Genomic DNA, 27500 nt, shown 5'->3' with positions numbered 1-27500 from the left:
CTCCCGAAGGTTTGATGTTTTATCTGATGGGATCTGAAACATCCGTGGTGAAGCAGGACAAACTGGCCCAGAGTCACGACATGACTCAACCTCTGCCACATTACTTCGTCAAATCCTCCCACAACACCTATCTCACAGGTAACACAACACAACACCTATCTCACAGGTAACACAACACAACACCTATCTCACAGGTAACACAACACCACACCTATCTCACAGGTAACACAACACAACACCTATCTCACAGGTAACACAACACAACACCTATCTCACAGGTAACACAACACAACACCTATCTCACAGCTAACACAACACAACACCTATCTCACAGGTAACACAACACAACACCTATCTCACAGGTAACACAACACAACACCTATCTCACAGGTAACACAACACAACAACTATCTCACAGGTAACACAACACAACACCTATCTCACAGGTAACACAACACAACACCTATCTCACAGCTAACACAACACAACAACTATCTCACAGCTAACACAACACAACACCTATCTCACAGCTAACACAACACAACACCTATCTCACAGCTAACACAACACAACACCTATCTCACAGCTAACACAACACAACACCTATCTCACAGGTAACACAACACAACACCTATCTCACAGGTAACACAACACAACACCTATCTCACAGGTAACACAACACAACACCTATCTCACAGGTAACACAACACAACACCTATCTCACAGGTAACACAACACAACACCTATCTCACAGCTAACACAACACAACACCTATCTCACAGCTAACACAACACAACACCTATCTCACAGGTAACACAACACAACACCTATCTCACAGGTAACACAACACAACACCTATCTCACAGGTAACACAACACAACACCTATCTCACAGGTAACACAACACAACACCTATCTCACAGCTAACACAACACAACACCTATCTCACAGCTAACACAACACAACACCTATCTCACAGGTAACACAACACAACACCTATCTCACAGGTAACACAACACAACACCTATCTCACAGGTAACACAACACAACACCTATCTCACAGGTAACACAACACAACACCTATCTCACAGCTAACACAACACAACACCTATCACACAGGTAACAGAACACAACACCTATCTCACAGGTAACACAACACAACACCTATCTCACAGCTAACACAACACAACACCTATCACACAGGTAACACAACACAACACCTATCTCACAGCTAACACAACACAACACCTATCTCACAGGTAACACAACACAACACCTATCTCACAGGTAACACAACACAACACAACACCTATCTCACAGGTAACACAACACAACACCTATCTCACAGGTAACACAACACAACACCTATCTCACAGGTAACACAACACAACACCTATCTCACAGGTAACACAACACAACACTTATCTCACAGGTAACACAACACAACACTTATCTCACAGGTAACACAACACAACACCTATCTCACAGGTAACACAACACAACACCTATCTCACAGGTAACACAACACAACACCTATCTCACAGGTAACACAACACAACACCTATCTCACAGGTAACACAACACAACACCTATCTCACAGGTAACACAACACCTATCTCACAGCTAACACAACACAACACCTATCTCACAGGTAACACAACACCTATCTCACAGGTAACACAACACAACACCTATCTCACAGGTAACACAACACAACACCTATCTCACAGGTAACACAACACAACACCTATCTCACAGGTAACACAACACCACACCTATCTCACAGGTAACACAACACAACACTTATCTCACAGGTAACACAACACAACACCTATCTCACAGCTAACACAACACAACACTTATCTCACAGGTAACACAACACAACACCTATCTCACAGCTAACACAACACAACACCTATCTCACAGGTAACACAACACAACACCTATCTCACAGCTAACACAACACAACACCTATCTCACAGGTAACACAACACAACACCTATCTCACAGGTAACACAACACAACACCTATCTCACAGCTAACACAACACAACACATATCTCACAGGTAACACAACACAACACCTATCTCACAGGTAACACAACACAACACCTATCTCACAGCTAACACAACACAACACCTATCTCACAGCTAACACAACACAACACCTATCTCACAGCTAACACAACACAACACTTATCTCACAGGTAACACAACACAACACCTATCTCACAGCTAACACAACACAACACCTATCTCACAGGTAACACAACACAACACCTATCTCACAGGTAACACAACACAACACCTATCTCACAGGTAACACAACACCACACCTATCTCACAGGTAACACAACACAACACCTATCTCACAGACAACACAACACCTATCTCACAGGTAACACCACACCTATCTCACAGGTAACACAACACCACACCTATCTCACAGGTAACACAACACAACACCTATCTCACAGGTAACACAACACCACACCTATCTCACAGGTAACACAACACAACACCTATCTCACAGGTAACACAACACAACACCTATCTCACAGGTAACACAACACAACACCTATCTCACAGGTAACACAACACAACACCTATCTCACAGGTAACACAACACAACACCTATCTCACAGGTAACACAACACAACACCTATCTCACAGGTAACACAACACAACACTTATCTCACAGGTAACACAACACAACACCTATCTCACAGCTAACACAACACAACACTTATCTCACAGGTAACACAACACAACACCTATCTCACAGCTAACACAACACAACACCTATCTCACAGGTAACACAACACAACACCTATCTCACAGGTAACACAACACAACACCTATCTCACAGGTAACACAACACAACACCTATCTCACAGGTAACACAACACAACACTTATCTCACAGCTAACACAACACAACAACTATCTCACAGGTAACACAACACAACACTTATCTCACAGGTAACACAACACAACACCTATCTCACAGGTAACACAACACAACACCTATCTCACAGGTAACACAACACCTATCTCACAGGTAACACAACACAACACTTATCTCACAGGTAACACAACACAACACCTATCTCACAGCTAACACAACACAACACTTATCTCACAGGTAACACAACACAACACCTATCTCACAGGTAACACAACACAACACCTATCTCACAGGTAACACAACACAACACCTATCTCACAGGTAACACAACACAACACCTATCTCACAGGTAACACAACACAACACCTATCTCACAGGTAACACAACACAACACCTATCTCACAGGTAACACAACACAACACCTATCTCACAGGTAACACAACACAACAACTATCTCACAGCTAACACAACACAACACCTATCTCACAGGTAACACAACACAACACCTATCTCACAGGTAACACAACACAACACCTATCTCACAGGTAACACAACACAACACCTATCTCACAGCTAACACAACACAACACCTATCTCACAGGTAACACAACACAACACCTATCTCACAGGTAACACAACACAACAACTATCTCACAGCTAACACAACACAACACCTATCTCACAGGTAACACAACACAACACCTATCTCACAGGTAACACAACACAACACCTATCTCACAGGTAACACAACACAACACCTATCTCACAGGTAACACAACACAACACCTATCTCACAGGTAACACAACACAACAACTATTTCACAGCTAACACAATACAACACCTATCTCACAGGTAACACAACACAACACAACACCTATCTCACAGGTAACACAACACAACACCTATCTCACAGGTAACACAACACAACACCTATCTCACAGGTAACACAACACAACAACTATCTCACAGGTAACACAACACAACACCTATCTCACAGGTAACACAACACAACACCTATCTCACAGGTAACACAACACAACAACTATCTCACAGCTAACACAACACAACACCTATCTCACAGGTAACACAACACAACACCTATCTCACAGGTAACACAACACAACACCTATCTCACAGGTAACACAACACAACACCTATCTCACAGGTAACACAACACAACACCTATCTCACAGGTAACACAACACAACACCTATCTCACAGGTAACACAACACAACACCTATCTCACAGCTAACACAACACAACACCTATCTCACAGGTAACACAACACAACACCTATCTCACAGCTAACACAACACAACACCTATCTCACAGGTAACACAACACAACACCTATCTCACAGCTAACACAACACAACACCTATCTCACAGGTAACACAACACAACACCTATCTCACAGGTAACACAACACAACACCTATCTCACAGCTAACACAACACAACACATATCTCACAGGTAACACAACACAACACCTATCTCACAGCTAACACAACACAACACCTATCTCACAGCTAACACAACACAACACCTATCTCACAGGTAACACAACACAACACCTATCTCACAGCTAACACAACACAACACCTATCTCACAGGTAACACAACACAACACCTATCTCACAGCTAACACAACACAACACCTATCTCACAGGTAACACAACACAACACCTATCTCACAGGTAACACAACACAACACCTATCTCACAGGTAACACAACACAACACCTATCTCACAGGTAACACAACACAACACCTATCTCACAGGTAACACAACACAACACCTATCTCACAGGTAACACAACACAACACCTATCTCACAGGTAACACAACACAACACCTATCTCACAGGTAACACAACACAACACCTATCTCACAGGTAACACAACACAACACCTATCTCACAGGTAACACAACACAACACCTATCTCACAGGTAACACAACACAACACCTATCTCACAGGTAACACAACACAACACCTATCTCACAGGTAACACAACACAACACCTATCTCACAGGTAACACAACACAACACCTATCTCACAGGTAACACAACACAACACCTATCTCACAGGTAACACAACACAACACCTATCTCACAGGTAACACAACACAACAACTATTTCACAGCTAACACAATACAACACCTATCTCACAGCTAACACAACACAACACCTATCTCACAGGTAACACAACACAACAACTATTTCACAGCTAACACAATACAACACCTATCTCACAGGTAACACAACACCTATCTCACAGGTAACACAACACAACACCTATCTCACAGGTAACACAACACAACACCTATCTCACAGGTAACACAACACAACACCTATCTCACAGGTAACACAACACAACACCTATCTCACAGGTAACACAACACAACACCTATCTCACAGGTAACACAACACAACACCTATCTCACAGGTAACACAACACAACACCTATCTCACAGGTAACACAACACAACACCTATCTCACAGGTAACACAACACAACACCTATCTCACAGGTAACACAACACAACACCTATCTCACAGGTAACACAACACAACACCTATCTCACAGGTAACACAACACAACACCTATCTCACAGGTAACACAACACAACAACTATTTCACAGCTAACACAATACAACACCTATCTCACAGCTAACACAACACAACACCTATCTCACAGGTAACACAACACAACAACTATTTCACAGCTAACACAATACAACACCTATCTCACAGGTAACACAACACCTATCTCACAGGTAACACAACACAACACCTATCTCACAGGTAACACAACACAACACCTATCTCACAGCTAACACAACACCTATCTCACAGGTAACACAACACAACACCTATCTCACAGGTAACACAACACCTATCTCACAGGTAACACAACACAACACCTATCTCACAGGTAACACAACACAACACCTATCTCACAGCTAACACAACACCTATCTCACAGGTAACGCCGCTCTCCTTTCCTTACGCACCCGTTTTCCAGTTATACCCGAAACTCGAACCCTCTGGGGTCGGTAGAGGTAGAGGAGAACACTTGCATTATTTCCTGATAACAGCGAAAAGAACTTAAAATACTCTGTCACTCGGAAAACGAGTGTAATACATCATTCGAAACTGTAAAGGGTCTATTGTTATTTGTGTACACTCACATTAAAAACAAAACGGTAAAATAAAGAACACAAACAGGGTGCGCTTTATGCCGTCCGAGTCTCTGAGAACTTCTTTCTGAAACGCGTCACAAAAATGAACCGATACTCAGTGATTACTTGCCACACAGAAATAGAGATATGTCCGTAACACTTTACAATAAGGTTCATTAATTAAACATTAGTTAATGTGTTAACTAACATGAACTAACCATGAGCAATACATTTGTTACTGTTTTTGTTAATCTTCTGTTAACAAATCCAGCTGTTCATTGTTTGTTCATGTTAGTTCACAGTGCATTAACTAATGTTAACAAGATTTTAATAAAGTATTAGTAAATGTTGAAATTAACATTAACAAAGATTAACAAATGCTGAAGAAGTATTCTTAGTTAATGTTAACTAATGTAGTTAACTAATGAACCTTATTGTAAAGTGTTACCGATATGTCTTTAGGAAGCTTGAAACAAATGACCTGTTTTTCCTTCACACGAATAGACCGACGCGCCACTCGTGTGGGTGACTCGCATCAGGCCCCTGTATGTTGCTTTGCATAAGATTAAACGATGTACAGCACAATAACGAATTTATAGATGAAATAAAATGTACACATACCTGCATTTTACCGAAGACAAACACATTTTTTACGGCGCTGCACTGCTCTCTCTCTCTCTCTCCTGAAGAGGTCGCGTTAATAACTCAACCCCTGGGTTGTTACTTCTGACCCAGGTGCTGGGTAACACAAAAACTACCCAAACACTGAAAAAACAACCCAAAAAATGACTCAAAAGGCTCAACCCAAGATTTGGGTTGAAAAAATAGTAACGCTTCCTTTTACAGTACAGTACTTACGTGTATTTACAGTGTACTTACTGGCTAATATAAGATAAGTACATGGGTTAGGGGTAGGTTTAGGGGTAGGTTCAGGGTTAGTACCTAGTTATTACCCAGTAATTATAATTACTATAATAAGTACATAGTAAGTACATGGGTAACAGGACTGTAAAAGGAAGCGTTACCGAAAAAATAACCCAAGATTTTGTCAGAGTCCATAAGCAGCGCAGGCTATTTATAGTATTTATATATTATATATTTATATAATATTACTATTTATATATATGAAATATAGGCAGGTCGGCAACCTTTCAATACTAACTGCCGGAATACATCAGAATGCTGTACGACACAAGGATGTTTTATATAAAACACAGTATGGCTACAATTTAAAAGTAACATGAGCGTTTACACTGTAACAGTGTTTACCGTGAAATACCGTGTTCGTGAATATCTGCTCAAACGTAGATGTTTAAACAATAATGTTTCATATCGGCCTTATTTAAATAACGCATAAACGTCATTTTTCAGCTCATTCAAAACTAAAAACTTTTACATCGGCCTACATGCTGTACATCCACCACAGAAAAAACGATCATTGATTTAAACGATAACTGATGATGTTATTATTTATTTCTCAGAATTGCGAGATATAAAATCGGAATTGCGTCTTATAAACTCACAATTGCGAGAAATAAACTCGCAATTCTGACTTTTTTCTCGCAATTGCGAGTTTATACTGTATCTCGCAAATCTGACTTTATAACACGTAATTGCGACTTTATACCATGCAATTCCGACTTTATATCTCCCAATCGTGTGATATAAAGTCAGAATTATGAGATATAAACTCGCAATTGCGAGGAAAAAAGTCAGAATTGCAAGATATAAACATGCAATTCTGAGAAAAAAATTACATTTTCTGGCAATTGCACCTTTTATATCATGCAATTCTAACTTTATAACTCGCAATTGTGTCTTTTTATCACGCAATTCTGAGAAATGCAATTCTGTAAACTCGCGATTGTAAGAAAAAAAAGTCAGAATTGTAAGATAAAAAGTCGCATTTACTTTTTTTTTATTATTATTCTGTGGCGGAAACAAGCTTCCATAGAATACAGTGCAATCAGACGTGAAATGTTATAAGCAACAGAAATAAGCACAAATCTCAGGGCACATCAAAACACACCTCCAGTGCCAGGAAAACACCTCAGACCCCAGAGGTTTAGGGTGTTCAAACACTTCTAGAGTTTTTGATATAAAAAGAGATAACCTGATGCGGATGTTCCCTCAGCCGGGCAGCTGACGGGCGTCTCGTCCCCGGAGATGTATCGCCAGTGTCTCCTCGCCGGCTGCCGCTGTCTGGAGCTCGACTGCTGGAAGGGCAAACCACCCGATGAAGAGCCAATCATCACGCACGGCTTCACCATGACAACCGAGATCCTGTTCAAGGTCGGTTCCTCCAATCAGAGCGCTCGCTGTGATTATGGGATGCAGTGGAGATGAGTGTGAAAATCAGGAGCAGGTCTTTCGATAACTTTACACCAGATTATTAATCACTTCGACTTACTGAATCAAAACCTCTTATGAAAAAGAAGTACACTTTAGCATCATTTTAAAAAGATAATTATTATGTAAAATAATATACTTAAGTGCGAACTGAATGTAATGTGTTCCGGCACTTTACTGCATGTTAGTTTTAATTAGCTAAATGCAAATGTATTATAGTTTAAATGTATGTTAAATGCAGTTATTTAAACTTATGAGTGCTTAATTAAGTCCTATTACGTTAGACTTTATTACATCTTTATGTAATTTCATAATTAATTCTATTGTCTTTGAAATATGGTAAACTAAATCATACTTTAATGTCAGTTAAATTACAATGTATGTATTGTATTTAAATGCATTAGTATGGCAAGCCGTTTTAGCTTAAATTGTACCCAGCCTTACTCGTCGTAATTACGTTTTTACTAGTAAGAATTGAATTAGAGAGCTCTACAATTCAATTCTTACTAGTAACAATTACAATTAGAGAGCTCTGCAATTATACATATCTTTAATTTGTTTTTTTTACTAGTAAGAATTGAATTAGAGAGCTCTGTAATTAAAAATGAACGGAAGTCAATGGAGACATATGACTAGTAAAAATCAATTTGTAAAGCTCTCCAATTGTATTTTTACTAGTAAGAATTGAATTGTAGAGCTCTCTAATTCAATTCTTACTAGTAAAAACGTAATTACGAAGAGTAAGGCTGTGTACAATTTAAGCTAAAACGGCTTGCCATACATTAGTAGCCTAATTACTTATTTGTAATGATGAAGTTGCAATTTAGTAGGCCTACATTTCAAATATATTAACTGTAAATTAAATTAATATCGAATTAGCTCTAGTAAATTACAATCAAGTACTATACCATGTTTGTCAACACATCAGAAAAAGTGTACTTTAAAGCATGACAAAAGATTATTAAAATGTACTTTAACAGAAAAATGTACTTAAGTGTGTAGTCATGAACGTCAAATATCCTATAGGCTACACTTTTATTTCATCAAAATATTACAGTGCAGTTTTTATAAAAAAATATACTTTCAAGATGTGAAGTGCACTACAAGTGCACATTCAATACGATTAAGTACACTTCTTTTTCACAAAGGTAAAGAAAGAAACTTCTCGATTATGTTTTTCTTCATGCCAGGACGTGATTGAAGCGATCGCTGAGAGTGCCTTCAAAACATCCAAGTATCCTATTGTGCTTTCCTTTGAGAACCACGTTGATTCGTAAGACACGTCCATGATATTTCATTCATATCTCGTACCGTGAATTTGAAGATGTGCTGTAAACTGGCTCATATGTTTGTTTCAGAGTGAAGCAGCAGGAGAAGATGGCGAACTACTGCAGAACTATCTTTGGAGACGCTCTGCTCGTCGATTTACTGGACAAATATCCTGTGAGTTCAAATCAAATGTGGAAATGGTTTTGTTGGGTTCAAAGTAACACTTCTGACATATTTAGCACGTTGCTAGCATGTCTCTTGCATGATTTAACACATTGCTAAAATGATTTAGCATGTTGCTTGCATGGGTTATGTTGCTAGCATAATTTAATTGCGCTAACATGATTTAACACATTTCTGTTTCTAGCATATTTCGTTAGACTACATTGAATATTTGCAAAAACATAATTAAATATTTAAAAATGTCATTTGTTACACCACAGGACTAGTGGTTAGTGAAGAAACTTTGATTAAAACTGATATAAAAAATATATTAAAGTAAGTAAAATAAAATAGAAATAAACAGTGACCAGTTAGATGACCTAAAATAAACCAGTAAGACTTTACACTTAGATTTTATTTGCTAGCATTAGTAATTTACATTAGTTAACATGAATTAACAATGAAAAATACTTCTAAAAGCATTTATTAGTTTTAGTTAATGTTAATTTACTTCTATATAATTCTATATCTGTTAATATTTAATGGACCTGAGCTGACGTGAACTAACAATAAACAGCTTTAATTTTGATTTACTAACTTTAACAACAAAGATGAATAAATATTGTTGTAAATGCATTGCATTGTTTTAAATGCAAAGTTTTAAAGTGGGTTTCACTTAATTTGGTAACTCTTTATTTTACAGTGTCCTTGTTACACATGTTACATGTACTTACCATAGTAGTAACAGTAAATTATGCATAATTACATGCAACTAACCCTCAACCAACCCTAACCCTATAGTAAGTACATGTAGTTGCTTCATATTACTCAGTACTTAAATATATAAATACACTGTAACAATGACACCTTAAAATAAAGTGTAAGTAAAGTGTAACAGTGTAATTATACATTTAATTGAGTAATAATAATAATAATTAACTTTGTACTTACTATAGAGTTAGTTGCATGTAATTATGCCCAGTTTGATTACTATAGTAACTACATGTCACGTGTAATACACATAAAATAAAGTGTTACAGTAAAATGTTACCAATAAACCTATATTACAAGCTAATTGTAGTAAATGGGCCCTATCTTGCACTCGGCGCAAATGACTTTGTACACTGACGCATGTATCATTCCTATTTTGCACCCGCGCAAAGCGGGCTTTTCCCTCCACAGACGCACGTCGGTAAACTAGGAAATGAACTTGCGCTCCCTGGGCGGGTCGGCGCAAAAAGGAGGCGTGTTTCGGCGCAAACATCCCCTAGTGCTATTTTGCAGTTCCAGAAAACAATTCCACCACTGACCAGAAAAAACCTAGTCTAAAGTCAGTGGCGCGTTGCGCGTTGTTCATAATGCTATTTTAAGCGCGCATGCTTGGCCATAATGTAGCGGGTGCACAACGCGCATACACTTTGATTCTCTCAACAACACAGATGCAGGAGTTTTTATTTTTGCAAATCATACATTATAACAAGGAAAAATATTAACACAAGAGGGAATTTATTGTGGTGTCCATGAAGATGTAAAAAAATTATATTTTTTTTCCTCCCACTCCTGTTTAACCGACGCTGATTTGGGTGGGTTTCTCCCATCCCCATACAACGTCACTTCTCTGTCTTTCACTGCCCTGACAAGAACGTCGGTCTCCTCGGCTGTGAACCGCTCCTGGCGCGCGCCTGGTAAATCCGCCGTTATAATAGCAATCCGCCATGCAACATGCGCACCTGCTCTTAAAGGGTATGTTGGACGACGCTCTGATTGGTTTATTTCACGTTACGCCCAAACCACACCTAAGAATAATGAAGCTACTTCAGACCAACCTCTTTTAGATTTGCGCCAGGCGCAAGAGGCATTTATCCCGCCGGTAAAATAGCAACAGCGCCGGGATCCGCCCACAAAGTTACTTGCGCTTTGCGCTTTGACACTTGCGTTTCAGATCGTTAAAATAGGGCCCTATATCTCATGTAATGTAATATTCTGCGGTTTTGTTTTTCAGCTCAAGCCGGGTCAGCCGATCCCGAGTCCGTCTGAGCTGATGGGTAAAATACTGATCAAGAATAAGAAAAGCAGCGCACCTCCGAGCAAACCAGATCAAGCAAAGAAACCGCCTGCTCAAGAACAAACTAATGACGCTGCAGATGCTGAGTCCAACCAACCCACTGATCCAAACCATCCTGCTGATCCAAACCATCCCGCTGATCCAAACCAACCCACTGATCCAAACCAACCTGCTCCGGCCAACCCAGAAGGCACCGACGCTCATCACGCGACCGGTGAGTTCATCTGTAAACCAGTCCTGAAACGGCGGACTGTTTAAGTTGAAGTTGTTACGACAAGCACACAAAGTGGTAGATCCAATTGCAGTCTTTAATAGGGTAATCCGTAATCGTAATCCAGTCAGGCAAAGGGTCAAAATCCATACAACGACAGGTCAAAACAAGAAACAAACAAGAACAGAACATCAAAGTGCAACATGACATTACACAAGGACTCCATGACAATGACTGAACAGACAGGGTATACACACAGATACTAACAAGGTGACGGGAAACAGCTGTGTGCAATGTTCAATGAGTGACAGAACAGGATGATGGGAAATGTAGTTATGGGTGAATGACACCGTGGGGGAAGAGGACCTCTAGTGGTTACCCAGGGAACACAAACCAGACACTGTGACATAACGCCCCCTCTACGGAGCGGCTACCAGACGCTCCAAGATACAATTACAAAACAAAACAAGAGTCCAGGAGGGAGGTGGAACGGTGGAGGACCAGGGGGAGGGATGATGGGGGGCCAGGTCCATGAAGGGTAACAGGAACAGGGGGTGACGGCTTAGCCGGCGGCCAGGGTGAAGCAGACTGTCCATGGAGTGGCCAAGGCGAAGCAGACGACCCAACGGGCGGCCAGGGCGAAGCAGACGACCCATCAGGCGGCCAGGGCGGAGACTTATCCTCGGACGGCCAGGGCGAAGCAGGCTGAGCAGACGGCCAGGGCAGAAACGTCAGTCCATCGGGCGGCCAGGGGGGAGCAGGTCGTGCAGGCGGACGTGAACAGTCTCTGGATCGGCAGACGTGTCGTGAACAGTCTCTGGATCGGCAGACGTGTCATGAACAGTCTCTGGATCGGCAGACGTGACGTGAACAGTCTCTGGATCGGCAGACGTGACATGAACAGTCTCTGGATCGGCAGACGTGACGTGAACAGTCTCTGGATCGGCAGACGTGACGTGAACAGTCTCTGGATCGGCAGACGTGACATGAACAGTCTCTGGATAAGCAGACGTGACATGAACAGTCTCTGGATCGGCAGACGTGACGTGAACAGTCTCTGGATCGGCAGACGTGACGTGAACAGTCTCTGGATCGGCAGACGTGACATGAACAGTCTCTGGATCGGCAGACGTGACATGAACAGTCTCTGGATCGGCAGACGTGACGTGAACAGTCTCTGGATCGGCAGGCGTGTGCTTCCTCCGTGCATGCAGAACCGCCAATACATAAAAAAGGAAGACCGCTCTCTTGGCCATGGCAGGACTGATGATGGGCTGCTCGGGCAAGGCCTCCGGGAAGACAGCGGGCTGCTCGGGCAAGGCCTCCGGGAAGACAGCGGGCTGCTCGGGCAAGGCCTCCGGGAAGACAGCGGGCTGCTCGGGCAAGGCCTCCGGGAAGACAGCGGGCTGCTCGGGCACGGCCTCCGGGAAGACAGCGGGCTGCTCGGGCATGGCCTCTGGGAAGACAGCGGGCTGCTCGGGCAAGGCCTCCGGGAAGACAGCGGGCTGCTCTAGCACCTCCTCTCCTGCGACCTCCACGGGTCCCAGAAAACCTGGCCAGACGGGTTCCCTCAAAAGACGGTCCGTGTCCAATGGAAGGGGGCTCGGGAGAATTTACCGCCACGGTCTACTCAGTCAGACGGGCCCACAACGCAAAGCATTGAAAAATGTTCATACAAGGCTCCGCCTCTCCAGCTCGAGAAATCCCACTCGGTGGTATTCCTTTCCAAATCTGTCCAACACAGCGCTGTTAATGTTTGAGACCCAGCTTTAAGAAAAGTTATTAGCCAGCATGCAAGGAGCCTAGCTAATAAGGAGAGCTAAGTTATTGTTAGAATACAGCTGGATTTTCGAGGTTAGCACGCTGTATATAGCTGGTAGTCCACTCCGTTTTGACCACCTCATGTTTGGTTTCTTTTTTGCCGCCTCAAGTTTGTGTCGGGTCTCTCGCGTGAGAATCTCGTGTCACGTTTGCAATGTTCAATTAGCCGACAATTAATTTAATTTAATCGAGTAAATTCCTGTCGACAATTAATCAATAATCGATTGACTGTTTACATCCCTAATGTGCACCGATAAATCGTTTATAGTATACACTGCAATATTTTATAACAAAAATGATCAATTTTGATTTCATGCTGACTTTAAGGGCCCTATCAAACAGCCGGCGCAACGCAGCGACAGGCGCGACTCAAGTGTTTTGGCTAGTTTCAGCTTGACGCAGTTTTCATTTTCACGTCATGCGCCACGTTGTTTAATTAGCAAATACATATGCGCCCATCTGTGCGCCCATGGCCTGCTGGTCTGAGAACGAATGTGTGTTCAGGAGCATTGTTGGTGCGTTGATATTTTGAGGAACTGAAATAGACTGAGCCGTTGACCAACTGAAACCTGGTCTAAAGTCAATGGTGCAGTGTTTTTTTGTTATTTAAATAGCGCGTTAGTAATGTGCGCCTATAGGCGGGTCCACAACGCGCATACACTCTGCTTATTACACACACTCTGCTTATTACACACACTCGCTTATTTCACACACAGGGACGCGCAGCAGCACACAAACATGCCAAATATTAAAAATAAAAGGATTACAATGTAAAAGATAATTATTGTGTACATAAAGATATGGTGGAATACGGCTTGTCCCGTAGATGATCTGCTTGTACTTTAACCTCACACACACACACAGGTTTAACCTCAACTGGCTTTTAAAGGGAATGGGAGATGAGACTCTGATTGGTTTATTTCACGTTACGCCCAAAACACACCCATGACTCATTAAGAGAATAGAAACAACCCTTTTAGACCAGCGCCGGGAGCGCCGACCATTTTTCCCGCCGTTAAACTAGCAAAAGTGGATTCGGACACGACCTAAGTGCACACTTGCGCTGTGAGCTTTAGACCACGAGCTTAGATCCTTAAAATAGGGCCCTAACTGTGACATGAGTGTCTAAATGATTTTTTGCTGTGTTTGTAGAGATGATTGGACAGACAATAACAGCAGTGTTTTATGTGTAACTGATAGAGCATGAAGAACATGATGACCACGATGAACATGACGAAGAGAAGATGAAGAACTCTGATGAGGTGAAGTATCTAGTGTTTACTTCTCACTTCTGCCGCACGGTTTAAAACCTAATACAAATCGAGCACACTAGCGTTCAAAAGTTTAGGGTCTGTAAGAATATTTAATGTTTTTAAAAGAAGTCTCTTCTGCTTTTTATTTGATCAAAAATAAATTTAAACCAGTGGAATATTATTATAATTTAAAATCACTGTTTTCAATGTGAATATATGTTAAACTAAAATGTATTCTTGTGATCAAAGCTGAATGTTCAGCATCATTACTCCAGTCTTCAGTGTCACATGACCCTTCAGAAAATCACTCTAATATGATGATTTGCTGCTCAAGAAACTTTTCTGATTATTATCAATGTTGAAAACATTTATTTTTCAGGATTCTTTGATGAATCAAAAGTTCAAAAGAACAGGAATTATTTAAATAGAATCTTTTGTAACATTATTAATGTCTTTACTGTCATTTTTTTTAATCAATTTAATTCATCCCTGCTGAATAAAATTATTAATTTCTATGAAAAAAGAGCCCAGACTTTTGAATGGTAGTGTATGCTTCAGTGAAACTGTTGCTTTTCATAAGTAATTGTTTGCTAAATGAAGAATAATGACTCATAAAGACACATTTCTCTCTTTCTTTCTCTCTCTCTCTCTCTCTCTCTCTCTCTCTCTCTCTCTCTCTCTCTCTCTCTCTCTCTCTCTCTCTCTCTCTCTCTCTCTCTGGACTGCAGAGTTTAATCTAATATTTTTTATCTGATATTTTCCATTTCCTCTCAGGGTACCGCTGGACAGGAAGTGACAGCATACGAGGAGATGTCCGCCCTGGTCAACTATGTACAGCCCAACAAATTCATCTCTTTTGAGAACGCAATTAGTGAGTTCAGACCTGATTTTATTTTATAAGTGTATATTTATAAATATAATAAATGCACCTAAAACCTCCTCTGATGCAATATTACTCAATATGAATATACGTCTGATTTCGATCTTTTAAAAAATACATGAATAATATTTTATCTGTGACACTTTACAATAAGGTTTAATTTGTTAACATTGGTTAACTCCATTAGTTAACTAATAATTTTTTTCAATACATTTAAATGTTAATTTTCAACATTTACTAAAACAGTATTAAAATCAAAAGTTGTATTTGTTAACATTAGTTAATGCAACTAACATGAACAAACAATGAACAAATAGACATTTACTAACTTACGTTAACCAAATTAATAAATGCCTCAAAATGATATTGCTCCTTGTTAGTTCATGTAGGCTAATAACTATGTTAACATGCTAATGGTCCACTTTAGCCATAACTATAACTATAAGCAACTACTGTATATGTCAGTTAACTCCCATTAGAGTATTAGTAAACTGTTCGGTTCGGGTTAGTAGAATAAATTGACATGTAGTTGCAAAGTCACTTACAGTCAATAAAATCTTTGTTGAGGAGCATCAATATAAAGTGTTTGCAGATATTAAGCAGAAGCTCTACTAATACTCTAATGAGAGTTAGTTTACATGTAGTTGCAAAGGTAGTTAGAAGAATGTCTACAGTGGACTATATAAATAAAGCCAATGTTGCCAATGTTAAAGGGATAGTTCACCCAAAAATGAAAACTAGCCCATGGTTTACTCACCCTGAAGTCATCCTAAGTGTGTATGACTTTCTTCTTTCAGACGAACACAATAAGAGTTATATTAAAAAATATCCTGGCTCTTCCAAGCTTTATAATGGGAGAGAATGGGGGGGGGGGGGGGGGGGGATCCGTGCATCCGTCCATGATAAAAGTAATCCATACGACTCCAGTGGTTAATAAAGAAAGATGTCGATTTTATTTACTTGCTTTTATTACTTATTTCGATTGCCTTTATTGCGTGGCTATTATTTGTACTCATGTTTATGTGTATGTTTATTGTCATTTCATTTTATTTTATTGTTGTATTTTATATGTAATTTTGCGCCTTTTTCTCTACAGCACTTTGGTCAACTTTGGTTGTTTAAAAAATGACCGAAACCGTTAACGTTTTGAAATGTTTCATTTTTTTGCTTCATCGGAGGGGGATGAAACTTGGTAACTTTTGTTGTATTACCTATGTGAACACACACAAAAATCAAGGAGATGATTCGGATATGTTAAAGGGTCGTAAAAAAAATAGTCACACTTAGCTTCCTCCCGGTCAAAAATGACCGACCATAGGAAATGAATGGGAAATACAATAGGAAAACTTTGGTGGTACAAGCTACAGATCAGCCACTGTGCAGAAAAAAAGTGTACAGCAATGAAGGGGTGACACTCTAAAACATCAAGAGTGCAAATAAGACACCTCACCCCCCTCACACACACACCCACACGCACAAATACACACACACACACACACACACACACACACAGATAAACTGGCAAGACTGCAACAGCAAATTTTTAGAATATGCAAAATAAAATCAATAAATAAAAATAAAAAACTTGCTCAAATGCACACACACACACTCACAGAGAGAGAGAGAAACTGTTTGCATTGTGTTCCCTTTCTAACCAAATGTTATTGTTTGATTGTAATCATAATGCAAAACCTATATCTAAATAAAGATACTTATCTAAAAATAAAATAAAAAAAGTAGTCTTTTAGAATATCTAATATATATAAATAAAAATAAGATAGAGAAATCATGTCTAAAACAACAATAGGAATCAAAAAGCCTTTCTATGTATTTATATAGGAAGCTATAGGCAGCCTACACAGCCTAATGTTAAGGACATTACACACATTTATATATTTTTAAAGCCACTGGATGGCGGTTTTCTCACTTGAATTTTTTTGTGCCTGCAGCCTGCACTCTATTTTGATGTGAAATGTTGCATTTATTGAAAAAAAAGTTACATTTTAAGGCTGTGTAACAAGTGTTTTAAGTGTAACCCCTAAACGAAGAAGCCCAGAGGGTTAAAAGTGCTTAACAAATAAAGTTGGACTGGATTGGATAAAGGCTTTCTGAAGCAAAGCCATGCGTTTTTGTAAGAAAAATATCCATATTTTTTTATTTATTTACTTTTCAAACTGGAGCTCCTCTTCTCTTATCTCGAAAGCCTCCGACATTTTTCTTTAAAACTTTTCACTTTAGACTTCGTGACCGGTGTTTTGATTCGCTTCCGCATCCGTCAATACACCATGCGTCGGGTCAGAGGTCACTCTAAATCACTCACTGTTATTTGATGCGTACATCCGTCTGTCAGAAGCTAGTTATTTTAGTTTATATATATTTTTCTAACAAAAATGCATGGCTTCACTTCAGAAGGCCTTTATTAACCCACTGGAGTCGTATGAATTACTTTTATGATGGACGGATGCACTTTTTTGGGCGTCAAAATCTCAGGTAACATTCACTCCCATTATAAAGACATTTTATAATATAAGTCTGATTGTGTTTGGCTGAAAGAAGAAAGTCATACACACCTAGACTAGGATGGCTTAGGGTGAGTAAATCATGGGCTAATTTTCATTTTAGGGTGAACAATCCCTCTAACAAATGAGACCTTATTGTAAAGTGTTGTAAATCTAATATTTGAAATATGCTGCGTAACAGGACCGACCCTGTTGTTTTCTGTCCCATAATGCTGACTAATGATGTCTCTGTCTACTTTCTAAACGGTTTGATCTGTGTTTTTACCATCTGATTCTGTCCAAATACAGAGAAAAACAGGAGTTATGTCATCTCGTCCTTCGTGGAAACCAAAGGAGAGAGTTTGATCGCGAAGAACGCTGTGGACTGGGTGGAGTATCCTTTACATTTCCTCTGAATTAGATTCAAATGACCAGTGTTTGGAATAACGCCTTTTAAAAGAACGGCATTAGGTAACAACGTTATTTTTTTTTTTCCGTAACGGGGTAATCTAACTATTTACTTTTACGCACCCCTGGCTCACACACAGCAAGTGAGGAGGTGGGTTAATAACGAGGTACGCGATTGTGATTGGCTAAGGCAGAGTCATGTTTCATGGTAGCCAATCAGAGCCAGTGTTTTTACACACACATGCCACCACAGGCGCCCCACACACACACACAACAGCTAAACAGAGATTCGATCGAAATATAGCAACTTTTTTTTAACAGTAATGCTAATAGTTACTTTCCCTGGTAACGAGTTACTTTTATTATAGAGTTATTTAGTTACTAACTCAGTTACTTTTTGGAACAAGTAGTGAGTAACTAAAACTAACTACTTTTTTAAAGTAACGTTTCCTACACAGCAAATGACTCACAGGTGAACTGATAAGAATGTAAAATGTGTACCTTGAAATGCAATGTAAGTCGCTTCGGATAAATGCATAAATGTAAATGTAAAGGTGTTTTCTCGTGTACGGGTGTCAGTGCTTTCCTATACTGATGACTGTAGATATAATAAGAGGCAGATGAGCCGTATTTACCCTAAAGGAACCCGTGTGGACTCTTCAAACTACAGTCCTCAGCCCTTCTGGAGCGCCGGCTGTCAGTTCGTGGCGCTCAACTACCAGACTATGGGTGAGTCCCTCACAGATCACGCTTTCTGTGCGTTTAAAAGCTGTCCAGAGCAGCTCTTTATGTCAATGTTTGAGTCTTAATCATATCATGCTGTAGATTTCCCCATGCAGCTGAACATGGCTCTGTTCGAGTTTAACGGCAGGACGGGTTACATGCTCAAACACGACGTGCTCCGTCGGAACGACAAGAAGTTCGATCCCTTCACTGACAGGATCGACACCATCATCGCCAGCACTCTCACCATTAAGGTAACTCAGAAATGCATCGGTGCTTATATGAAACTAAGCGCGTTTCCATTACAGATTTGCGCAAAAAAAATTACGATTTTTTTCTAAATATCGATAAAAAACTATTGCGAAATGACGGCGTTTCCATTAACCGATGTTATTAAAACGTAATTTTTTCCTCTCGCCATAAGTCATTCCAAAAATCAAGGCAATGGACGTCAGAGCCACCGCACTAGACATTATTATTACAGCTTATGAAAACCCAAATTCAAAATTAATATTGTGGAAAGGTTTTCATAAGCTGTAAGCCATAATCATCAAAATTATAACAAATAAAGGCTTGAAATATCTCACTTTGCATGTAATGGGTCTCATTCATGAAAACGAGCAAAACGAATTTTTGGGTGAATCGTGTGTAAAGTGGTCCTGGCGTAAATTTTCGGATTCATTAAAATGTTCGTATTTTCCAAATGTTAGTTGGTACGAAAGAAATCTACACCTGCTCCCAGCCACGCGTAAACAGTGAGTTTAACATCCGAACGTTTTGCTCATTAATAACTAAGGCTGCATTTGAATTCACCTTAATCGGGTACATATTTACACAGCATTTTGAAAAAATATTATATATAGTAATTACATACGGTTTTTCTTTTTACTTCTGGGACTGTTTGATTAACAGCTGAAACTCCAGTAATTGCATCTGTAATCTTTCTTTAGGACCTGACAGGGGCGTAGCAACCGGGGGGGAACTTCCTAACTTCGTCTGCCATGAGCTTCAAATGTTTTGTGCTCTTGCGAATTTTCGTGTTCGTTTAGTCTCTTTGCTGTTTGGCCGTCTAATGCACCCCAGAAAAAAGCAGAGGACGATTACATAATTTTTTTCAAACACACACTGTAAGTATAATGTGTTACAGTATGTCGCGATGACATGAATCACACGTTAAGTTTCCTTGTTATGATTTAACCTACTGTAACGCTGTAAGACGTGTAAGACAACAGAACCCGTATGGACCTCGTCGCGCAGGATTGTGTCGAGTGTGTGTTAAATGCTCTCCTACTTGTTGCTTTGGATAAAAGCGTCTGTTAAATGAGACATAACAGATTATTCCCAGCAGGCACACAACGTCAAGACGTTGATATTTGGTTAAATTTTGGTTGCGACGTCGGGTGACCAAAATTCAATGTAAATTCAACATCTAATGTCAATGTTAAATTGATGTCCAATACCGAATACATTGATTTAGGTTTTATTGATATATTTTTATAAAATGTCTGTTGTATAAAATTACTGTACGCTAGATGTAATCTGTATACTCATTGAACACTTTTTTTTTTGGTCCAACTGTTAAGAAGTAACGTTAAGATAAAAGTTATTGTTCAAGTGTAGTTTAACTGAAATATTGTAAATATCATAAAATATCTTTATTTCATAAAAAAAGTATAGATGTCCACAGTGGTCTGAAAGTCCCAAGTCCTGCAATATTTTTTTTATTTCGAGTATGATTTCACAAAAGTAGGTTGCTGTAAGCTATCACGGCATGTTCCCAAAATTGGCACTAGGGTGCTGTAAAATGCCAATTGCTATTCCATCTAGAATTTATTATTATGAACATCACCTTTCAGTCCCTCCAGAAAAACGGGATTATGCGATCTCATGATTCAATGCATAATCAGCCGAAGTCTGCATATTTATGCCGGGGCATTTTTTCAAATACTCCGCACTTTTGCCGTATAAATTGCCGATTTCCGCGCAAAATATGCGGGGCTTGTATGATTTCATAATCCCCGAATTTAGTTGCAAAAAAGTCACATATATCTTAGCAGAAAGTTGGAAAATGTTGCGGTTGCTTCACACAAGAGCAGCCGTTTCCCCCTGTTGCCTTGGGAACGTTATGAATTGACGTAATTACGCGACGTGAACATCATCGAAAAGCTGTAAAACAGGGAAAAAAAAATTTATATATATTTTATTTATTAATTTTTACAGAAGTTGTAGCATATTCCTTTTGTAAAGCTACAGAACTTGTTTGACTCAATGTTTTGTAAGTTTGAGCCATGTGTTTATTAAGGTCTGAAATAAAACAAGATTAAATATTCCAGCACTTTCTATGATGTATACGCTTGCTTATCATAGGAAGTAATAAGAAATGACTCTTTACAGTAAGCTAGGAGCCTAGTGAGAACAGGGTGTTGGGGAATCACTTTTTCTCTCTTTTTCATCAAACCGCAGTTTTTGCAAGTTCCCGCAATTTCATCGCATAAAATTGCACAAATATCCCGCATATTCCATCGTATTTTTTAAGAAAACGGGCCGCATAATCAAGGGTTTTTGCCCGCAACAATCACAAAAACCTCTGCATTTTTCTGGAAGGACTGACCTTTGGGTCACATCACCATACAGCTTTTGTCCCCCCCACTTTTATAATGGCTGCTACGCCCCTGGGACCTGATACGCCACTGTGTAGCCTACGCTTGAAAATAAAATGTGGTGTTTTGAATGAACTTCTGATAATAAAACTTCGATTTCTGCATCTGAGAAAATTTTCTTTTTCATTCGCTTTTGAGAAGACATGTTGAAATCCTTCGTTTGGTGTCATAATATGATGCCCATATATAGTTGTCAGTCGGATTTAATGGGCGGGATTTATGGTAATTGAGAATGAGCGTGCACGCGCATCCCATTTACGACTGATTGGAATTCATTAACACACACACACACACACACACACACACATTTCACTCTCACATCTGACGTTTACGAAGTATTTGTGAATCAGGAGATGAGTTTTCGGGAAGGTCTCTTTACGCGCAAATCACTCTCATATTTACTCGTATATTTACGCATGTTTCATGAATGAGACCCATTGAGTCTATATAATATATCAGTTTTACCTTTTAAGTTGAATTACTGAACTTTTGCACGATATTCTAATTTTTCAAGTTTCACCTGTATATTGTTAATATTTACATTTTTGTTTTTATGTTTGAGATTATATATCTATTTATTAGTTTAGTTCATTAATAATAATAATAATTGTTATTATTATTACTACTACTAAATAAAAATATAAAATTACTAACTAAAAAAACCGAAATGATAACATAATAGGAAATGTTACTGTTGTAATATATATGTAATGTAATTAAACTATTCTTTCTTGAATGGTAAACGTTACTGTGAGTTCAGATTTACTCCGGTCAGTTCCTGTCGGATAAGAATGTGAAAACCGGAGTGGAGGTCGAGCTCATCGGTTTGCCCAAAGATCCCAAACGCAAATTTCGCACCAAATGGAGTCCCACACCCAACGCCATCAACCCGGAGTGGAACGAGGAGCCGTTCGTCTTCGAGAAGGTCAGCCGCTGTAATATACCGCTCATGAGATCATGAATATTATGATGGCTTCATAAGGTTGAGGGTCTCTGTGGTGTTGAGCAGATCTTGCTGCCGGAGATGGCCTACCTCCGGCTCGTGGTTCAGGAGGAGGGCGGGAAGTTCTTAGGCCACCGGATCATCCCTCTGGACGCTCTTCAGACAGGTCAGGAGATCTTCAGGGGGTTTGGTCAAACATAACAAGCTTGTAATTAGGAATGAAATAGAGCAATTTTCAGTTGGTAAACATGGTGACGTTTTTTCTGTGGGCGGAGCTTAGGTGGAGGCAGAACGAGCCCTCTGGCCGCTTCCCTAACGTTAGTTTGCAAGTTTTGTTAGCTTGTTTTTTTACAATGACTGGAGAAAATCCGATTTTATCTTAAAGGGATAGTTCACTTTGAATTCATTTTTGGTATGTTTTAGCTTACCTCAAGGGCATCCAAGATGTAGGTGTCTTTGTTTCCGCAGGAGTTTCAATTTTGATATTTTTAGGTCAAACCGTTCTTGTCTGTCAGTCATATAATGCAGGTCTATGGTCACCACCTCAAAGAGCATGCACAGAGAAGTCCAAATTACACATGATTTAATGACTCGTAAATGTAAGTACACATTGATGGCCTAAGACACGAAACGAGCGGTTTGTGTGAGAAAACAAACAGTATTTATATCGTTTTTACCTCTTGTAACCACAGCCACGTCCAAGTGATCTGAGGGCGCCGGCGCTTCGGTCTTTTCCGGCAAGCGCCGGAAAGCGCCGATACTTGTGTTGGCTGGTCCGATCGATTGTGCAATCGATTTTCGAACGTAAAGTGACAGCCCTAGAATGAAACAACCCATTTCTGCCACAAAAGAAAACAAGTCAAAATTCTGACATACTAAGTAATATTTATGGCTTAAAAGAGTCAAAATATTGACTTTTTAATCTCATGATTATGACTTAGTATTTCATAATTTTGCCTTTTTGTCTCAAAATTGACTTAGTATGTCATAGTTATGATTTAAAGTCATAATTTTGACATTATCTCGGAATTATGATTTAGTATGCCATAATTACGACCTTTTATCCCATAATTATGACTTGGTATGTAATAATTTAAAAGTTCTATCTATGTCATAATTATGTATTTTTAATTTAAAAATGTACTTAGTATGTCACAATTGATTTTTATGTCATAATTATGACTTTTTATCTCAAAGTTATGACTATTATTTAAAGTTATAATTTTGACTAATCTCGTAATTTTGACTTTAATGTCGGAATTATGATTTAGTATGTCATAATACAACCTTTATCTTATAATTATGAATTAGTATGTCATAATTTTGACTTTTTTAATATCATAATTTTGACTTTAATCTTAAAATAATGACACAGTACGTCACAATTATTTAAAGTTATGATTTAAAGTTATAATTTTGACTTTTTATCTTATAAATAGGACTTTATGTTTCATAATTTTGACTATTAATATTATAATTGTGATTTATCAAAGCATAATTCTCTGATGTCAGAGAGTGGATTTACATCTTTATTCATGTGAAAATCAGAGCGAATTTGTATGCACTGTTGAAAATTGTTACAGGTTGATGCAAAACAAGCTAATGTGCGTTCTAAAAAATTCAACAAATTCGGAAAATAAGGTATCTAGTTATTAACTGAGCAGATAAAATAACTATAATCAATCATATTGACTCATTCGTTTTCTTAAATGGTTTAAAGGCTGAAATGTGAGGTTTATCATTTAATATGCACAGTGTATGCTCAAAAATGAGGATGACATTGCACTTTTTTGTCAATTTGTAGATTGTTTAATCCTTGTGTGATTCTTGTCCTCCAGATTTGTTTGTTGTTTATTGTCAGAATTATTATCCCCGGCTCATTTTGAGAGGAACATTGACCCTGTGATGTGTTGCAGGTTTCCAGCACATCTGTCTGCGCAGTGAGAGCAACATGCCTCTCACACTGCCGTCTGTGTTTGTGCACATCGAGGTGAAGGACTACATCCCTGCTGCGTTCGCTGGTACGCCACTGGAGAAAAATCATATTTTACAGTGTACATTAACATGCCACATCAAATAAGTGTGTCAATTATTGTTTACTTGTAGATTTCTCAGATGCACTTTTCAATCCAGTGAAGACTACAAAGCCACCGAAGACAGAGGTAGAGTTAAATGAACAGATAATAACAGCTACCATCAATGTTCAAGGGCCCTTGAAAGACAGTAGTGCACTATTAAGTGCATGTGGTTTCTCCTGCAAACATGGAGGTTCTCCTGAATAAAAACACAAGGGAAATTATCATTTGAATTCACTTTGGTTTTTGTCGTTTTCCAATACAACAATGGAAGCATCATTAAAACAATATATATTTATATGTACTTGAGAAGCAAAAGGATACAAGATTTTATGTCTTGCTTTCAGAGAAGTCGAACAACATTTGTTGATGTTTTTGCTTAAAGCAAGAAAATGCTGTTTGCCACGAGTACAAAAATCTTGAAAAACAAGATTATTTGGTAACACTTTACTTGAAGGGGTGTGCATAAGACTGACATGACACCTTCATAATCATGACATGACACATTTTATGCTTTATGCATGTTTATGACAACTGTCATTAAGTGTCATTCGCTCAATTATGACATTTTTAATGCAAATATGACATTGTTTGAGATGTCTTGGTAATGACAACTTGACATAAACCAATACATCATAACCTGTCAGTGTCTTTGTCATGACAACTTGACATTACTAAGACAACACAACCTGTCATAAATATGTCATAAACATGACATAGCAGATTAATTATCAAACTTAAGAAAGCACTTAGCTTTATGGGTTAACATTACATTAAACTGTCATGAGGTTGGTTTTGACATTGGCTGTCATAAGGCCATTATAACATGTTAATGACAAATTCAATGTGTACCACTGTAGTTGAGGTCAAGAACAATATTCATGACACAGTTATAATGCCTCATGACGGCCAATGTCAACACCAGCCGCCTGACAGTTTAATGTAATGTTAACCCATAAAGCTAAGTGCTTTCTTAAGTTTGATAATTAATCTGCTATGTCATGTTTATGACATATTTATGACAGGTTGTGTTGTCTTAGTAATGTCAAGTTGTCATGACAAAGACACTGACAGGTTATGATGTATTGGTTTATGTCAAGTTGTCATTACCAAGACATCTTAAACAATGTCATATTTGCATTAAAAATGTCATAATTGAGCGAATGACACTTAATGACAGTTGTCATAAACATGCATAAAGCATAAAATGTGTCATGTCATGATTATGAAGGTGTCATGTCAGTCTTATGCACACCCCTTCAAGTAAAGTGTTACCTACTATTTTTCTCACCTTAGTGTCAAACATCGTTTTGCTTGCTTTAAGCATAATATATATTTCGATTTAAAAAATGCTTTGATCTTTGAAAAAATTATGTGCATAATATTTGATCTTGTTAAGACAAGAAAATGTGCTCTAAACTTCGAACGCAAGACAATTTCTAAATGTTTTATGTGGATCTGTGTTTTCACAAATCTAATATTTTAAGAAACATTTATGTGCATATTTGATAAGTAGGCATGTGATAAATCTGATCATCTACAGTAAGCTGGTTATTATTGCAAATTAAACAATAAAAACCTCCTCTGCTAAATATAATAACTCTGTTAGGATAAATGACTGTATAGCTGTCATTTAAATGCTTTTATAATTGTTGAAATATGTGAAAGCACGTCTCACAGAGTTCTCACTTTACGCAGAGTTTAACATACGTGAGTGAATATGAGTTACCTGTTGCTGACGGAGTCCAGAAGTCTGTCACTCCTGCACCTGCCGCAGGTGAACACACACACACACACACTTCACTTACAAACACACTCAAGCTAAGTATCACAGTATTCTAGGACTGCACCATTTGAATTCTAATAAATATAAACATTTAAAGGGGTGGTTGATTATGATTTCACTTTTCTAACTTTAGTGAGTGTGTAATGTTGCTGTTTGAGCATAAACAACATCTGCAAAGTTATGACGCTCAAAGTTCAAAGCACAGGGAGAGATTTGCTTTTAAAGAAATCGTTTTTTAAGGACTACTACAAACGGCTGGTAGGAACTACACGAGCTTCCTCCCGGGTTAGTGACATCACTAACCCTA

General features: G+C 38.8%; 1 protein-coding gene across 2 annotated transcripts in view; it reads left to right on the top strand.

The window, feature by feature from the left end:
- Positions 1 to 27500, top strand: part of plcb2 (phospholipase C, beta 2) — a 59996-nt gene that overhangs the window by 9058 nt on the left and 23438 nt on the right. For both annotated transcript variants that reach the window (XM_056251617.1, XM_056251616.1), the window contains exons 10-24: positions 1 to 138; positions 8225 to 8382; positions 9630 to 9712; positions 9798 to 9882; positions 11873 to 12149; positions 15168 to 15229; positions 15995 to 16091; positions 18908 to 18992; positions 19611 to 19735; positions 19832 to 19983; positions 23150 to 23314; positions 23399 to 23498; positions 25249 to 25353; positions 25439 to 25494; positions 27106 to 27184. The exon at positions 1 to 138 is cut by the window's left edge and continues 9 nt beyond it. In XM_056251617.1, coding sequence (XP_056107592.1) covers positions 1 to 138; positions 8225 to 8382; positions 9630 to 9712; positions 9798 to 9882; positions 11873 to 12149; positions 15168 to 15229; positions 15995 to 16091; positions 18908 to 18992; positions 19611 to 19735; positions 19832 to 19983; positions 23150 to 23314; positions 23399 to 23498; positions 25249 to 25353; positions 25439 to 25494; positions 27106 to 27184 — 1767 coding nt within the window. The remainder of the gene's footprint in view (positions 139 to 8224; positions 8383 to 9629; positions 9713 to 9797; positions 9883 to 11872; positions 12150 to 15167; positions 15230 to 15994; positions 16092 to 18907; positions 18993 to 19610; positions 19736 to 19831; positions 19984 to 23149; positions 23315 to 23398; positions 23499 to 25248; positions 25354 to 25438; positions 25495 to 27105; positions 27185 to 27500) is intronic.

Source organism: Rhinichthys klamathensis, unplaced genomic scaffold (genome assembly GCF_029890125.1).
Source record: "Rhinichthys klamathensis goyatoka isolate OS25496 unplaced genomic scaffold, OSU_Roscu_1.1 h1tg000085l_1, whole genome shotgun sequence".
Taxonomy (NCBI): domain Eukaryota; kingdom Metazoa; phylum Chordata; class Actinopteri; order Cypriniformes; family Leuciscidae; genus Rhinichthys; species Rhinichthys klamathensis.
The sequence above is the reverse complement of the archived record's forward strand: the minus strand, read 5'-3'. Positions and strand labels throughout refer to the sequence as shown.